The 15,868-nt window shown below is 49.6% G+C and overlaps 1 protein-coding gene across 1 annotated transcript; it reads left to right on the top strand.

Annotated features, from left to right (window-relative positions):
• The first annotated feature begins 10,361 nt into the window (after positions 1–10,361).
• LOC147991260 (uncharacterized) lies at positions 10,362–11,063 on the top strand. Its single transcript, XM_087538591.1, has one exon. The coding sequence runs from the start codon at positions 10,362–10,364 to the stop codon at positions 11,061–11,063; it is 702 nt and encodes a 233-aa protein (XP_087394717.1).
• Positions 11,064–15,868: the final 4,805 nt, after the last annotated feature.

The following is a 15,868-nucleotide window of genomic DNA, read 5'->3' as shown; positions in this document are numbered from 1 at the left end:
TTGAGCCGGCACATGGGCTCGTCGTGAGAATTTCTGACATCCGTCACATTCACTGACCAGGTCTTCTGCATCAGCATGAGCCGTCAGCCAATAAAACCCATGATGGAAAGCTTTGGCCACAAGAGATTTTGAGCCGGCGTGATGACCACAATCGCCTTCATGAATCTCACGAAGGATCTCCTGACCCTCTCTAGGTGACACGCAATGTTGAAATGCTCCAGTGACGCTGCAGTGATGTAACTCGCAATTGACAATTGTCATGGACTTGGACCGCCGGGCGATTTGTCTTGCCAAGGTCTCATCTTCAGGCAACTCTCCCGGGTCATGTAAGCCAAATAAGGCACTGTCCAATCCGGGATAACATGGAGAGCCGCCACCAGCTGTGCCTCCGGGTCTGGTATTGCCAGATCTTCCTCTGTAGGTAACTTAACAGAAGGATTATGCAAAACATCAAGAAAGGTGTTAGGCGGCACCGGCTTACGCTGAGACCCCAGCCGGCTTAAGGCATCAGCCGCCTCATTCGTCCTTCGATCAATGCGTTCCACCGCATAACCCTTGAAATGCCCAGCCACAACATCGACTTCACGACGGTAAGCCGCCATAAGGGGATCTTTAGAGTCCCACTTGCCTGACACCTGTTGAGCCAGAAGGTCTGAATCTCCCAAGTATCTTACCCGGCTCAAGTTCATCTCTTTGGCCATCCGGAGACCATGGAGTAGGGCCTCGTACTCAGCTGCATTGTTAGTACAAGGAAACATAAGCCGGAGCACATAACAAAATTTGTCACCTCGAGGGGAAGTTAACACGACTCCAGCCCCCGAGCCTTCCAACTGTCTGGACCCATCAAAGTGAATAGTCCAATAAGTGTTATCGGGCTTCTCCTCAGGTGCATGTAGCTCTGTCCAGTCATTGATGAAATCCACCAAAGCTTGAGACTTAATGGCAGTGCATGGTACGTACTTCAGACCATGAGGCCCGAGCTCGATGGCCCACTTGGCGACTCGTCCTGTAGCCTCTCTGTTCTGAATAATGTCTCCCAAGGGGGCAGAACTTACTACAGTGATAGGGTGACCTTGGAAGTATTGCTTCAGCTTCCGGCTTGCCATGAACACCCCGTAAACAAGTTTCTGCCAATGAGGATATCTTTGCTTTGACTCGATGAGTACCTCACTGACATAATAAACCGACCGTTGAACCGTATGTTCCTTACCAGCCTCCTTGCGCTCTACCACAATTGCCACACTGACGGCTCGTGAATTAGCAGCCACATATAACAGCAAAGGCTCTTTGTCAATGGGAGCTGCAAGAACTGGCGGCTCGGATAACTGCCTCTTCAAATCCTCAAAAGCAGTATTAGCAGCATTACTCCAGACAAAGGTGTCTGCCTTCTTCATCAGTTGGTACAGCGGTAGGGCCTTCTCACCTAACCGGCTTATGAACCGGCTTAAGGCGGCAACACGACCCGCCAATCGCTGAACATCATTGATACATGCCGGTTTAGCCAAAGAAGTGATTGCCTTAATCTTCTCTGGATTAGCCTCGATGCCCCTGTTTGAGACCAAGAATCCCAAAAGCTTGCCTGCAGGCACACCAAATACACACTTCTCCGGGTTAAGCATCATTTTGTAAACCCGGAGATTGTCAAAGGTTTCTCTGAGATCAGATATCAAGGTTTCCGCCTCTCTGGATTTCACCACTATGTCATCCACATAAGCATGAACATTGCGCCCAATCTGATTGTGAAGACAATTCTGTACACACCGTTGATAAGTCGCCTGGGCACTCTTGAGCCCAAAAGGCATAGACACATAGCAGAAGGCTCCAAACGGAGTGATGAAAGCCGTCTTCTCCTGGTCCTTAACTGCCATCTTGATCTGATGATAACCAGAGTAAGCATCCAAAAAGCTCAAACGCGCACAACCCGCCGTAGCATCAATGATTTGATCAATCCGGGGGAGAGCGAAAGGATCAGCCATACAAGCCTTATTTAAGTCCGTGTAATCCACACACATCCGCCAGGTGCCGTTTTTCTTGAGCACGAGCACCAGGTTAGCCAACCACTCCGGGTGAAAAACTTCGACAATGAACCCAGCCGCCAAGAGCCGGGCGACCTCTTCTCCTATAGCTTTTCGTCGTTCCTCATTGAATCGCCGCAGAAACTGCCTGACCGGCTTATACTTTGGATCAATATTAAGAGTGTGCTCAGCGAGTCCTCTCGGTACACCCGGCATGTCAGAAGGCTTCCATGCAAAGATGTCCCGGTTCTTACGGATGAACTCGAAGAGCGCACTTTCCTATTTAGGATCCAAGTTGGCACTGATGCTGAATTGCTTAGACGAATCGCCCGGAGTAAAATCAACAAGCTTAGTCTCTGCAACCGATTTAAACTTCATGGCCGGGTCATGCTCCGTAGTCGGCTTCTTGAGGGAGGTCATATCCGCCAGGTCAACGTTATCTTGATAAAATTTGAGCTCCTCTGCTGCACAGACAGACTCGGCATAAGCCGCATCGCCTTCCTCGCATTCCAGGGCCACCTTTCGGCTTCCATGCACAGTGATGGTACCCTTATAACCTGGCATGTTGAGCTGTAAATAAACATAACACGGCCGCGCCATGAACTTGGCATAAGCCGGCCGCCCGAACAAAGCGTGATATGGACTCTTGATTTTGACCACTTCAAAAGTTAACTTTTCCGCCCTAGAATCATGCTCGTCTCCAAAGGCCACCTCTAGCTCGATTTTACCCACAGGATACGCCGACTTACCAGGCACCACTCCATGGAAGACGGTGTTGGAAGCCTTTAAATTTTTGTCAGTTAAGCCCATGCGCCGAAAGGTCTCATAATAGAGGATGTTGATGCTGCTACCTCCATCCATGAGCACCTTAGTAAATTTATAACCACCAACCTGCGGTGCCACTACCAGGGCCAGTTGACCCGGATTATCAACCCGGGGAGGGTGATCCTCCCTGCTCCAGACAATAGGCTGTTCCGACCACCTCAAGTAACGAGGGACTGCCGGCTCAACAGAATTCACCGCCCTCCTATGAACTTTCTGATCACGTTTACACAAACTTGTGGTGAACACGTGATACTGCCCACTGTTTAGCTGTTTTGGATGGCTCTGATAACCCGACTACTGCTGCTGCTGACCTCCTTGACCAGACTGTTGTTGATTATAACCACCCTGGCTTCCCTGAAAACCGGATCCTGAACCACCGCCCGAGCCATGAAAGCCGCCAGCTCCTGAGCCGCCGCCTGGGCCTTGATTGCCATCAAACGTATTAGAATTCTTGAAAGCCTTCATGATTGCGCAATCCTTCCATAAATGAGTCGCTGGTCGTTCCCGGGTGCCGTGTTTCGGGTAGGGCTCATTGAGTAGTTGCTCAAGAGACGGACCTAACCCGCCAAACCAAGGGGGTGGCTTTCCTTTGCGCTTCTGATTGTTACCCTGTGCATTGGCCACAAATTCCGGGTTACCGTTCGCTTTACGCTTATTGCCTCCTTGACTCGCCGGGTTATGCCGCTGACCCTTTCCATTACCGTTCTTCTTTCCCTTCCCTGTCTTTTCCTCATCAGACGCGGGGTCCTTGGTACTATCAGAATCGGCATACTTGACTAAAGCCGCCATCAGCGTCCCCATATCATTGCAATCACGCTTCAGGCGCCCCAGTTTCTGTCTCAGAGGCTCAAAGCGGCAATTCTTCTCCAGCATGAGAACTGCTGAACCGGCATCCATCTTGTCAGATGAATGTATTATATCTTTGACCCGGCGCACCCAATGAGTCGTAGATTCACCTTCCTCCTGCTTACAATTTGTCAGGTCCACAATCGACATAGACTGCTTGCAAGTGTCCTTGAAGTTCTGAATGAAACGGGCCTTTAGCTCCGCCCATGAACTAATGGAATTGGGTGGCAAACCCTTTAACCAAGAACGGGCCGTTCCGTCCAACATCATGGTGAAGTATTTAGCCATCGCTTTATCACTAACCTCCAGCAGCTCCATGGCCATCTCGTAACTTTCAATCCACGCCCCAGGCTGTAAATCGGCCGTATAATTCGGCACCTTTCGAGGTCCCTTGAAATCCTTGGGCAGACGTACATTACGTAGAGCCGGTACTAGACAAGGAACTCCTCCGGTTCTAGTAGCAATACCCGCCTCAACGAAAATCGTCGGATAAGCCGGTGAGTCCTGTTGGGCTGCTAGCTGAGCCGCTAGCTGAGCCGCCCGATCGTCCTCCTCACATATCCGATCCTGAACCGGGTTATACCCGCCGGGCTGGTTCCGGCGCTGAGCGCTACTTGACAAGGCCTCTGACTCCATGTGTCTACTGTAACTCGGGCTCCAGTTTTGACGAGGCAGAGCTAACCAAGGCAGAGGAGTTGAGTGAATCCTGTCCCGGCTGTAGGAGTAGGTCTCTTGCTGAGCCAGGGCTGTTTGGACAAGTTCCCTGATCCTCCGGGTTTCCACCGCTGTCGGATCATCACCATCTACTGGGAGAGCCGCCAAACATGTTGATGCTGCGATTAAGTTCTCCATGGGGTTGGAGAAGTGACCCTGTGGTATCGGTACGTGATGGGGCGGTGCCATATTGCCGTGAAGAGGCGCCGTCACCGGAGGCTGGACTAGGCCTCCCGCTCCGGATGTCATAAACTGATTTGCACCTGGCGGGTTACTTGGGCCGGCCCCGGGTGTAGCAAAGAGATTCCGAGGATCATAAATCTGAGGTAAACGGGACTGAGTTTTCTGATGTCTCCTCCTCATTACCTCATTAGATGCGTTTAAACTCAACGTGAGCTGAAAGGCCTCTGCCTGAAGTTGCTGCGCCCATGCGTCCAAAGCCGCCCGCTCTGTGGCTAATCTAGTATCTTCAGCTGCTAAGGTTTCCTTGGCCCGGGCGATCTCATCGCGAACCTGTGAAACCTCCGCCTCATGCTCAGATTGGTTCGCAGGGACGACTGTAGCAGTTAACAAGGCCGTAAGCTTATCCATGAGATCCATCAGTACCTGAGCCGGTGAGCGCACGGGGCCTCCTGCCCCGGCTGCTCCTAACCTGGACGTTATCGCTGCTGAAGCCGTAGAATTTTGGCCGGGTTGAGTACCAGCCATGAAGACTCCTGCCCAGTTTGGTGACTCTGAGGGGTCCAGAATAGTGCTGCCATCGGAACAACCCCCAAGCACACCATCTTGAACTTGATACAGCGAATCTGTTGAGCTGGCGAACGAATCACCGTCAGAGAGGACGGCCGGCTCACCATCACCTTCAGATCCTTCAGAAAGTTCACCTTCGTGGATGCAACCCACAAAGGCACGCTTCACGATGGGTTGAGCTCGGGCGGTTTTCGCACGCTGAGCCTTCTCGACGAGATCGGTGCAGCTGTCCGGCTCAGGGCCCGGCTCACCAATCCGGCCGATGAAGACGTGAATTCCACCAAAGGGGACCCGGTACCCGTACTCAATTGAGCCGGCGTCGGGGCCCCAGCCTTCATCGTTGATGTAGATCTTGCCGCGACGACTCTTGGTCATCCGGCCAACTGCATATCCCTTGAGCCCTTCGAAGCCGCCCTTCAAGAACTCAAATCCACCGTGCGCTGGCCCCACGGTGGGCGCCAACTGTCGTGGAATTGTCACGGCAGATGTCCTCTTGCAAGGACTTAATCGTGGAGCCATCGCAACTAGGAAGCTTAAAGGGGTTAATCGGGACAAAGGACACGCGAGGTTTATACTAGCTCAGCCCCTTGCGGTGAAGGAAGGCCTATGTCTAGTTGGGTTGGTATTGCTTGAGGTTTCGATGACCAGGGAGCGAGATACACTATGCCCGGTTCTCGATTGGTTGTCTTCTTGTCCTAAGACGCCAGGGGGTCGTCCCCTTATATACACGGGTCGACGCCCTACGGCTTACAGAGTCCCGGTCGGCTCATAAACAGTGTCCGGCTCGGTGACTAGTTACTTCTACCTTACAATACAAGTCACGCCCTCATGGTGCTTTATCGCCATGGGCCATAAATCGCCTGTGGGCCTTTAGACCCTTTACTGAACCGCCATCTTCACGTCTTGGTCTTGGGCTTCAGATGGGCTTCTGTTTGCGTAACCCGGCCCCTCCTGGGCGGCTTACATAAATATTTATATCCCCAACACTATTTCCCATGGACGTTTCTAGGAATTTGGGGCCCCGGTGCGGAAAAAAGATTTTTCCTACAACCGACTATCGGTTCGTGTGTCATCCAAGATGATATCACTCTATGATTCACACTTGTATGTGTTGGAAACATACCCTAGAGGCAATAATATTATATTATTACATTTCCAGATTCATAATTAAGAGTTTATATTCCATGTTATAACTGCTATGATCCTGGAATACGTGATTCAGTGGAAAACCACTACTGTAGGAATGCCTAGCAGCGGCGGGCGCAAAAAGGCCGGCAGTGGCGGGCGAGACTCCCAGGCTCGCCCGCCATCGATCTCCCGCCACTGCTAGCACCCCATCAGTGGCGGGTGTGTGCCCACGACTAGTAGAGCACCTCCAATGGCGGGCATGTCCACCCACCTGTCATAGGTAGATGTTGTAGTTATGGCGGTCATATTACGGCGCCTGCCCAGCTAGATCCACCATGACTAAAAATATAACTAGCAGCAAGAATTTACACATTCGATCATATGCATTACCATGTATCATAGTTTAATAGAACATTTTATCATAGTCAATTAACAAGCTAACAACAAGTTGCCCAAGTACATATAGCGAAGTCTACACGAATTTTCATAGAAACGTTGAAAGTACATTCAAGTATCGACCATGGAGACTAATACGTCTCGAATGTATCCATAATTTATAAATTATCCATGCCATGTTTGCAACAATTTTATATGGTTTTGGTATGATTTGAATGGAACTAACCCGGACTGGCGTTGTTTTCAGCAGAACTATCGTGGAGTTGTTTTTTGTGCAGAAATAAAAGTTCTCCAAATGAGCTGAAACGTTTTGACGATTTTTTTGGAACAAAAGAGACCCCCGAAGCTTCATGGGAGGACCAGAAGGTGAAGGAGGTGGGCACTAACTATCAGGGCGCGCCAAGGGCCTAAGTGGTGGGCTCGTAGGTAGTGGACACGTCGTGGCCCCTCTTAGCGTGAGACCGACGCCAAAAAATCCTATAAAAATTGAAACCATCAGAAATAATGCTAGAACGTTGACTCCGCCACCGCATGCCTCTATACCTTCAAAATACCATCTGGAGCCCTGTTCCGTCACCCTGTCAGAGGGGGAAATTATCACCGGAGACCATCTCCAACGTATCTATAATTTTTTCTTGTTCCATGCTGTTATATTATCATTCTTGTATGCGTCACAATCATTTTATAGCAACTTTATATCATTTTTGGGGACTAACCTATTGACATAGTGCCCAGTGCGAGTTGCTATTTTTTTCTTGTTTTTTACTTCGCGGAAAATCAATACCAAACGGATTCCAAACATAGCGAAACTTTTTGGAGATTTTTTCTGGACCAGAAGACACAATATGGGCCAAAGAAGTACTAGAGAGGTGCCCCGAGGGGAGCACAACCCACCTGGGCGCGCTTGGGGGCCCAGTGTAACACCACGGTAGTTAAGCTACAGTAACCACACACTAATGGTGCCATGTCATCGCAATTAAATTTCTAAACCTCACTTTGATCTGAACCGAATTCAAATTCAAATTGAAAAGAAAGTCAAAATTTTATTTCTTCAAACGGTAAAACAAAAATGTGCGCTGGGTTGCAAAAATTCACTAACAATTTTCCTGAAAGAAACCAACATTTTATGAATAATTAAAATGCCCTTAAACTAATTAAAATTCAACCAACAACTTTTAATTGATCCTTTTCAATATAAATAAATATTTGCATGTTTCAAAATAACTTGGAACTTGTCGTGCTAGCTCATAGCATTACATAGTATTTATGTGTCTAGTACCTTGTTGAACCAAAAATCCTTTGCCTTTAATAGAAATAGCAAAACAGCAGCTAAAAGTAAAACAGAAATAAATAAAGATGAAACGTAGAATAAAAAAGAAAGGGAAACCCCCCTGCTTCCCCTGGGCCTTAGACCGACAAGGCGCAGGCCCAGCCCACCAGCGACTTTGTCTTCCTCTCCTGTTCATCCATGGCGCTGACAGCGCCTGCACGCCATCCACGCCACCGATCGTCTACGGCGACTGCCTAGGGTTTTGATGTACTCCGGCGCCGCCACTGGTTTTATCTTTTCTCCCCGATAGATCTTTGCTAGCGAATCCGACGTACTCGAGCTGATCAAGGGGGGTCCCCTGCGACCTTACCCGGCCTTGGTCCACGTGGTTCTTCTGGCAGATCGATCTAGGGTTTGACGGTGATGGATAGATCGATTTCCTCATGGCGGCTAAATCAAGTTCTCAGGGACGGCAGGGGAAGGAGACGAGGGAGGAACTACTTGCCAGGCTGAATCTGCAGGAGGAGGAAGACGATGATTTCATGTGGGAGGAGGAACTGCCGGACTTGGAGGCGCCGACAAAGTGGCTTGCTATAGCCAGGGTACACACTTCCAAGACCTTCAGTCCTAATGCTCTGTATGGGGACATGTGTGCCACATGGAACCTAGCAAAATCGGTGGTTTGGAGGAAGATCAAGGACAACTTGTTCACAGCTCAATTCGGATGTCTAGGGGACTGGAACAAGGCCATGGCTGAAGGTCCGTGGCTCTTTAGAGATCAGGCGGTTATTATGGTGGAATATGATGGTTTTAGAAATCCTGATAGCGTCAAACTGGACAAGCTGGCAGTATGGGCGCAGATCCATAGGCTACCTGACAATTTCCTAATCGAGCCTGCAGTCAGGGGGATGGCGTCACGCATTGGTGAGGTTGAGGAAGTTCAGCTGAAACTACCGGCAGGCTATTTTGGTGAATTTGTCCGGGTTAAGGTGAAGATAGATATCAATGCAAAAAATCAAGAGGTTTGTTACTGGTAAGAAGGGAGATGAAAGGGGTAGATACCAAGTTAAGTATGAAAAACTTCCAGTGTTTTGCTTTAACTGTGGTGAATGTGGGCATTGGCATGAGGAGTGCGGCGATGGCGTTCACGATGCAACAAAGTCTGAGTGGGGCGACTTTGTTTTGGCAGATAATGTTCGCTTCAGACAAGCGGGAAGAGGTGGTTTTGGTTCTCAGAGGGGGTGAGGTGGCCCAAGGAATGCAGGAGGAAGAGGTAGAGGGCGAGAGCAATACAATCCCGATCAGAGCTGGTGCTTTAATGCATACTAGCAGGAACCCCGTAGCGAGCAAGGCCCGCATGATGAAAGGACAGGTACTGCACAGTCTTCTGGTGAATCAGGGCCGAGTGAGCACCGTGTGATGTCCGAAGCGCCGAGTATGACAGTGAGGGCACCGACTGGAAGTAACAAAAGACATTCATTTGAAAACAATCTATCCACGGGGACAGTCCAGTCCGCCGATGGGAGAGATGATGTTGTGGCACCCGTGAGCCCTACGGCGCTTGTAGTAACAAACAAACCCTCTGGGGTGCCCCCTTTGCCGCCTGTCTATGTCTCCCCACGGAAAGAGGTGAAGCGGCCTAAGAAGGATGCGGCTAACAAAGGGGCTTTGTTCGATTAACCAGCAGCTATAGATGGGACGATGAGCAAGGAGGCAGAAGGAGTTGATAACGGCAATGACACAAATGCAGGATCGGCGGGCTCCCTCGAGGAGTGCCGCCGGGCACAATGAGTTCCTTTTGCTGGAACTGTCGCGATGCGGGTAAAGCCGCGACAGTCCGTGAACTTCGCGACCTGGCGAAGAAATTTACCCCTACCGTGCTATGTATCGTTGAAACACAAATAAAGGGTGCGCGTGTAGAAGCTTTAGCTAATAATTTGGGCTATGATAATGCATACGCGATAGATAATCAAGGTAGAAGTGGAGGAATTGGAATTTTTTGGAATAATACAATAAGTCTTGAGATTTTGGGTGATTCAGTTTATCATATTGATGCGAAGGTTGAAGAGGAAGGCCGAGAACCATGGAGGTTAACATGCGTGTATGGCGAGGCTCAGACACATCTGAGACATCAGACATGGGACCTTTTAAAAGGGTTATCAACTTTGAATAACCTCCCTTGGCTGTGCATGGGGGATTTTAACGAAGTGTTACATTCGGAGGAACATGATGGAGTTTCTAACTGGAGTAATGCACAAATTCATGGCTTTCGTGATGCGGTTGATGTTTGCATGTTGATGGATTTGGGCTATCAGGGCAGATTTTGGACGTTTGAGAAGAAAGTGGCGGGGGGCTCTTACACCCGCGTGAGGCTGGACAGGGCGCTGGCTACGACGGACTGGGCAGCGTGATACCCTATGGCTAATGTAACACACTTGACAGCGGCCTCCGCGGATCATGGACCTATATTGGTGCAGTATGAGGAACCCGTGGCACAGCCAAAACCGAGCTTTCGCTACGAGGTGATGTGGGAATCACATGAATCCTGGCGTGACACTATTGCCTCGGGATGGAATGAGCACCAAGGCGATGAAGGAGTGGAAGCACTTCGCAGAAAGCTCGAACTACTTTCAAAGAACCTAACGACATGGAATGATGATACCTTTGGGAGCGTTAGAAAGGAAATCAAGAAGGCTAAAGGTGAACTAGGAAGGCTTCAAAGTGTTCCGTCGAGGACGTCTCCAAACCATATTGAGTTGAAGCTGAATGAGCGACTGGTTGAACTATATCATAGGGAAGAGATTATGTGGAGGCAGAGATCTAGAATTCAGTGGCTAGCAGCGGGCGACAAAAACACAATTTTTTTTCACATGAGGGCAAACATGAGGAGGAAGAAGACCATGATCCGGGCCCTTCATAATGCGCTGGGCATACGTGTAGATGACAAGGCCGAGATGAAACAGCTTGTGACATATTTCTATAGAACGTTGTACACCACAGAGGGAGTGCAAGGGATGGATGACGTGCTTCAGGATGTGCCTCGTAAAGTAACAGCAGATATGAATGCTTCACTTTGTGCCCCATATACAAATGAGGAGGTGAAGCATGCACTATTTTAGATGTTTCCTGGAAAGGCCGCAGGCCCAGATGGATTCCCTGCACACTTTTATTAGCACCATTGGGATATTTGTGGGGAGGAGATTACTAATGTGGTGCTTCGGATTATCCGAGGAGAGGAGAGTGCATCCAGTATTAATGACACGGTCCTTGTGTTGATCCCCAAGGTACAAAACCCCACTCTCCTCACCCAGTTTAGACCTATTAGTCTATGCAATGTTATCTATAAAATTGCCTCAAAAGTGGTAGCGAACAGACTCAAAGTGATATTGCCAGATATTATCTCAAAGGAGCAATCAGCCTTTGTCCCAGGAAGGTTAATCACCGATAATATCATATGTGCCTATGAATGTTTGCACTTTATGAAGAGAAACAAATCCAAGTCTAATAGTTTTTGTGCACTCAAGATGGACATGATGAAGGCGTATGATAGATTGGAATGGTCTTACCTACAAGCCATCATGGGTAAGCTTGGATTTGCTTCAGAATGGATCCAGACTGTGATGAGTATGATCACTTCTGTTTCGTTCTCGGTACTGTTTAATGGAGAGAGATTGGAGAGCTTCTCACCATCCAGAGTTATTAGGCAGGGAGATCCTATTTCCCCTTACTTATTCTTGATTGCAGCGGAGGGCCTTTCGTGCCTCTTAAAACACAGTTCTCAGTCATTAGTACTCGGTGGCATAAAGGTGGCACCCACGGCTCCGGCAGTGAATCACCTTTTGTTTGCAGATGACAGCCTGCTGCTTTTCAAGTCTAGTGTCCAAGGGGAAAATGAGGTATCAAACCTACTTGATGCTTATTGCTTGGCTTCAGGTCAAAGAGTAAACTATGATAAATCATCGATTTTTTCAGTAAAGGGTGCCCGGAGACCCTTAGAGTGGAAATAAAGAATATACTCAATGTGCAGAATGAATCTCTCAGTGAGAAGTACTTGGGCATGCCAACAAATGTGGGACAGTCAAAGAATGGCACTTTCAAATATTTACGAGATAGAGTCTAGGAAAGGATAAAAGGATGGATGGAGAAACTTTTATCTGTTGCCGGAAAGGAGGTTCTAATAAAGTCTGTGGCCCAAGCCATACCCGTTTTTTTTCGATGTCTTGTTTCAGGCTTCTGAGGGGCCTTTGTGATAGCATCACTTCTCTTATCCATCAGTTTTGATGGGGGAGCAAGAGGGGCAAGAGAAAACCATGTTGGGTAGCATGGGATTTGATGACTCGATCAAAAAGTCTGGGAGGATTGGGATTCCGGGACATTGAGATCTTCAACTTGGCACTTCTGTCCGGACAAGTGTGGAGACTATTGAATGATCCCTCTTCTTTGAGTGCACAAATTCTTAAAGCAGTTTATTTTCCACAAGGCTCTGTCCTAGACGCTCAATTAGGCCCTCATCCTTCACAGATCTGGCGTTCTATACTTGATGGGAGGGATGTTATCACCCAAGGGGCGATCAGAAGAATTGGGGATGGAGCGTCCACGCACATATGGAACCAAAGTTGGATTCCTCGGAATGGATAATGCGGCCGATTACGTCTCTGTTGGATGATCCACCACAGATGGTTTCAGAGTTGATTGATCACACTGCGGCTGAATGGCGGGAGGACCTGGTCAGACAGGTTTTCATACCACTTGATGCTGAGGCTATCTTACAGATTCCATTATGCACTCGGCAGGTGGAAGATTTTTGGGCATGGAATGATGATCCCAAGGGACGCTTCTCCGTACGGTCAGCCTACAGGATGATTGTTAGAATCAAGATCGGGCGCGAGGCATGGCTAGAAGAACGGGAGGATCCTTCAAACTCCGAAGCTGAGATGAGGGGGTGGAACTCCCTCTGGAAGGTGGCAGTACCACCGAAGCTGAGATTTTTCACATGGCGATTGGCGCAACACTCGCTCCCGACGGGTGACGTTCTAAACCATCGGCACATGGCAACTTTGAGTGTTTGCCCACTTTGCGGAGGGCAGGACAGCTGGCACCATTCCTTGCTGGATTGTAGTGCGTCCCGCTGTGTTTGGGCTCTGTCTGATGGCGAGTTGGTCGAGCATATGTTAGCAACAACGGAGCCAGACGCAAGACTATGGCTTTTTGCCATGAGAGTGTCACTTCCAACAGAGCAGTTTACTTTGATGATCTTCCAGACCCCTTTTGCCACGGACAATTACATCAAATCTTACTTATCAGATATAGAATTCTTGAAGAAGAAGGAGAGAACACAGGTGACCGCGATATCACGGCCGGCGACGTGGGTGCCGCCACCTGCTAACCACTTCAAGTTCAATGTGGATGCAGCTGTGTCTCGCTCGGGCACTTTTGGTGCAGTTGGAGTAATCTGCAGGGATGCAGGGGGGCTATTTATGGGAGCTTCGTCACTCACCTTGAGGGGCCTTCGTGACCTTCAGGTGCTCGAAACACTAGCTATTCGGGAGGCGTTAGCACTCTTAGAGGATCTCTATCTCAACCAAATTATGGTTGCCTCGGATTGCAAGGTGGCGATTGATGCGATCAGGGAAGGAAGCCTAGCAAATTTCGGTGCTATTGTCCAGGAGATCAAGGCTAGAGCAATAACCTTTATTTCATGTTCCTTTAGTCATGAGTATAGAGCCTCCAACATGAAGGCCCATAATCTCGCAAAGTATGCTTTATCTTTAGAATTTGGCTGTCACACCTGGCTCGGCCAGCCCGGCGACCTTGTCTTTGTACCCATAAACATTCTTATTCAGTAATAAAATTTTGCGAGATTCTAAAAAAAATCCATGGCGCTGGCAGCGCCTGCACGCCGTCCACGCCACCGATCGTCGCCGTGTCAAGCATCCACTGCCTCCTCGCGACGGATAAGTACCCCCACAACACCCAGGACGAACCCTAACGACCCCCCAATTCTGCCATCTCCCTCGCCCGCTCTCTCCTCCGCACGAGTCCGAAGCACTGCCGCCATGGTCTCCGTCGATCCCGCGGCCACCGAGTCCTCCTCGCCTCGCTGATATGTCTAGGGGATCCGTCATCGTCTGCTCCGTCTTCCTCGCCCACGAGCTCAAGCCCGGAGCCTCCACATCGACTCGATCGACGCCATCATCTTCCTCGGCCGTCGCCGTTGTTCTTCACCGATCCGTCACCTCTGCAGCTCCTAAGCCACCAACGGGCCTCTGTGTGCCTTCATGGTGAGTTCCTCGTCACTTCCCCTCTTGCCGCGCATAGATTCCATGCCTCCTGTTGCTGCTGCCATGGTCGCCGGAGATCAGTGTCGCCACCATGTTAACCGTCACTGCTATTGTGCTCCTTTGGCCCAACCAAGTGCGCCACCCCGCTCGCGGTCTTGCGTAGAAGCTGCTCGTGCCCTTGGTGCGTCACCTGCGTGCTCGTGGCTTCGATCTACATCGAGCCCAAGCCCCTGCGTGCATTGCTGACGCCTCCGCGTGTGCCTGCTTGTGCGTGGCCTCGCCTCTCTGCCCGCGCCGGCCGGCCGGGGCCGCTGCTTGCCGGGGCCATGCCTTGCTCGGCCGCCCGCGCCTGCTAGCTTGGCCGCCAGCAGCTGCTGCCGATACTGCCCGTTGCTGCTTGCTGCCTCTGCCACTGAGCTGATGCTCTACCGCCGCTGTGTTCTGTAGTTGCTCTGCTCCTTTGCTAGTTGTGGTGATAGTGATACTGCCCCTAGCTGTTGCTTGCTACTCTTGCCCACTACTGCAAGTTGTTGGCCGTGGCCACCATGCACTCTCGTGCATGCGTGCCCAAGCACACCAGTGGCCGGTTTGGGCCCTGTTTAAGACTAGATGCTAATTAGTGGTTAGGTTAGTACAGATGACATGTGGGTTCCCTGAGATTAAAATAAATAACCAAAGTCAATTTAGTTACTTTTAATGACAGCTGGGTCCCGCGGTACTGTTTATATGTTGACCAATCAACCCTTGAATGGGTCAACCCATCCCCATTGGCCCCACTGTCATACGCTGTGGCTAGAATGGCAGTAGGTGACAAGAGTATTTCCTATTTTAATTTCGATTTAATAATAAAACCAGAAATTTCATAAAATGGTTTAAAGCTTTGAAAATTAATATAAAAACATCCGTAACTCGGATGAAAATACTTTGTACATGAAAGTTGCTCAGAACGACGAGACGAAATCGAATACGCAGTCCGTTCGTCCGCCACACATCCCTAGCATAGCGAACACGCAACTTTCCCCCTCCGATTCATCTGTCCGAAAACGCGAAACACCGGGGATATTTTCCTGGATGTTTCCCCCCTTCACCGGTACCACCTCATACCGCGCTAGGGCACCCCTAGCACCGCTAATTGTCATGTCATGCATCGCTATGCATCTGTTTGCTTAATATTTATTGTTTCTTCCACCTCTTCTCTCGCTAGACACCGAGACCGACGCCGCTGCTACCCAGTACGACTACGGTGTTGACGACCCCTCTCTCTTGCCAGAGCAACCAGGCAAGCCCCCCCCCTTGATCACCAGATATCGCCTACTCTTCTCTCTACTGCTTGCATTAGAGTAGTGTAGCATGTTACTGTTTTCCCTTAATCCTATTATGATGCATAGCCTGTCATTGTTGCTACAACTGTTGATACCTTACCTGTAATCCTAAATGCTTAGTATAGGATGCTAGATTATCATCAGTGGCCCTACATTCTTGTCAGTCTGCCATGCTATACTATCGGGCCGTGATCACGTCGGGTGTTGATCACGGGTATATTATATTATATACTTTATACATATAAATGTCATGACTAAAGTCGGGTCGGCTCGTTGAGTACCCGCAAGTGATTCCGATGTTGGGGGCTGAAGGGGCAGGTG

The sequence above is a fragment of the Triticum urartu genome, chromosome 1A (genome assembly GCF_056163025.1).
Source record: "Triticum urartu cultivar PI428250 chromosome 1A, HENAU_Tu73, whole genome shotgun sequence".
Taxonomy (NCBI): Eukaryota; Viridiplantae; Streptophyta; class Magnoliopsida; order Poales; family Poaceae; genus Triticum; species Triticum urartu.
The sequence above is the reverse complement of the archived record's forward strand: the minus strand, read 5'-3'. Positions and strand labels throughout refer to the sequence as shown.

Excerpts from the sequence above, each read along its gene's own strand:
- LOC147991260 (XM_087538591.1), top strand. The coding sequence starts at position 10,362 with ATGGCTAATGTAACACACTTGACAGCGGCCTCCGCGGATCATGGACCT.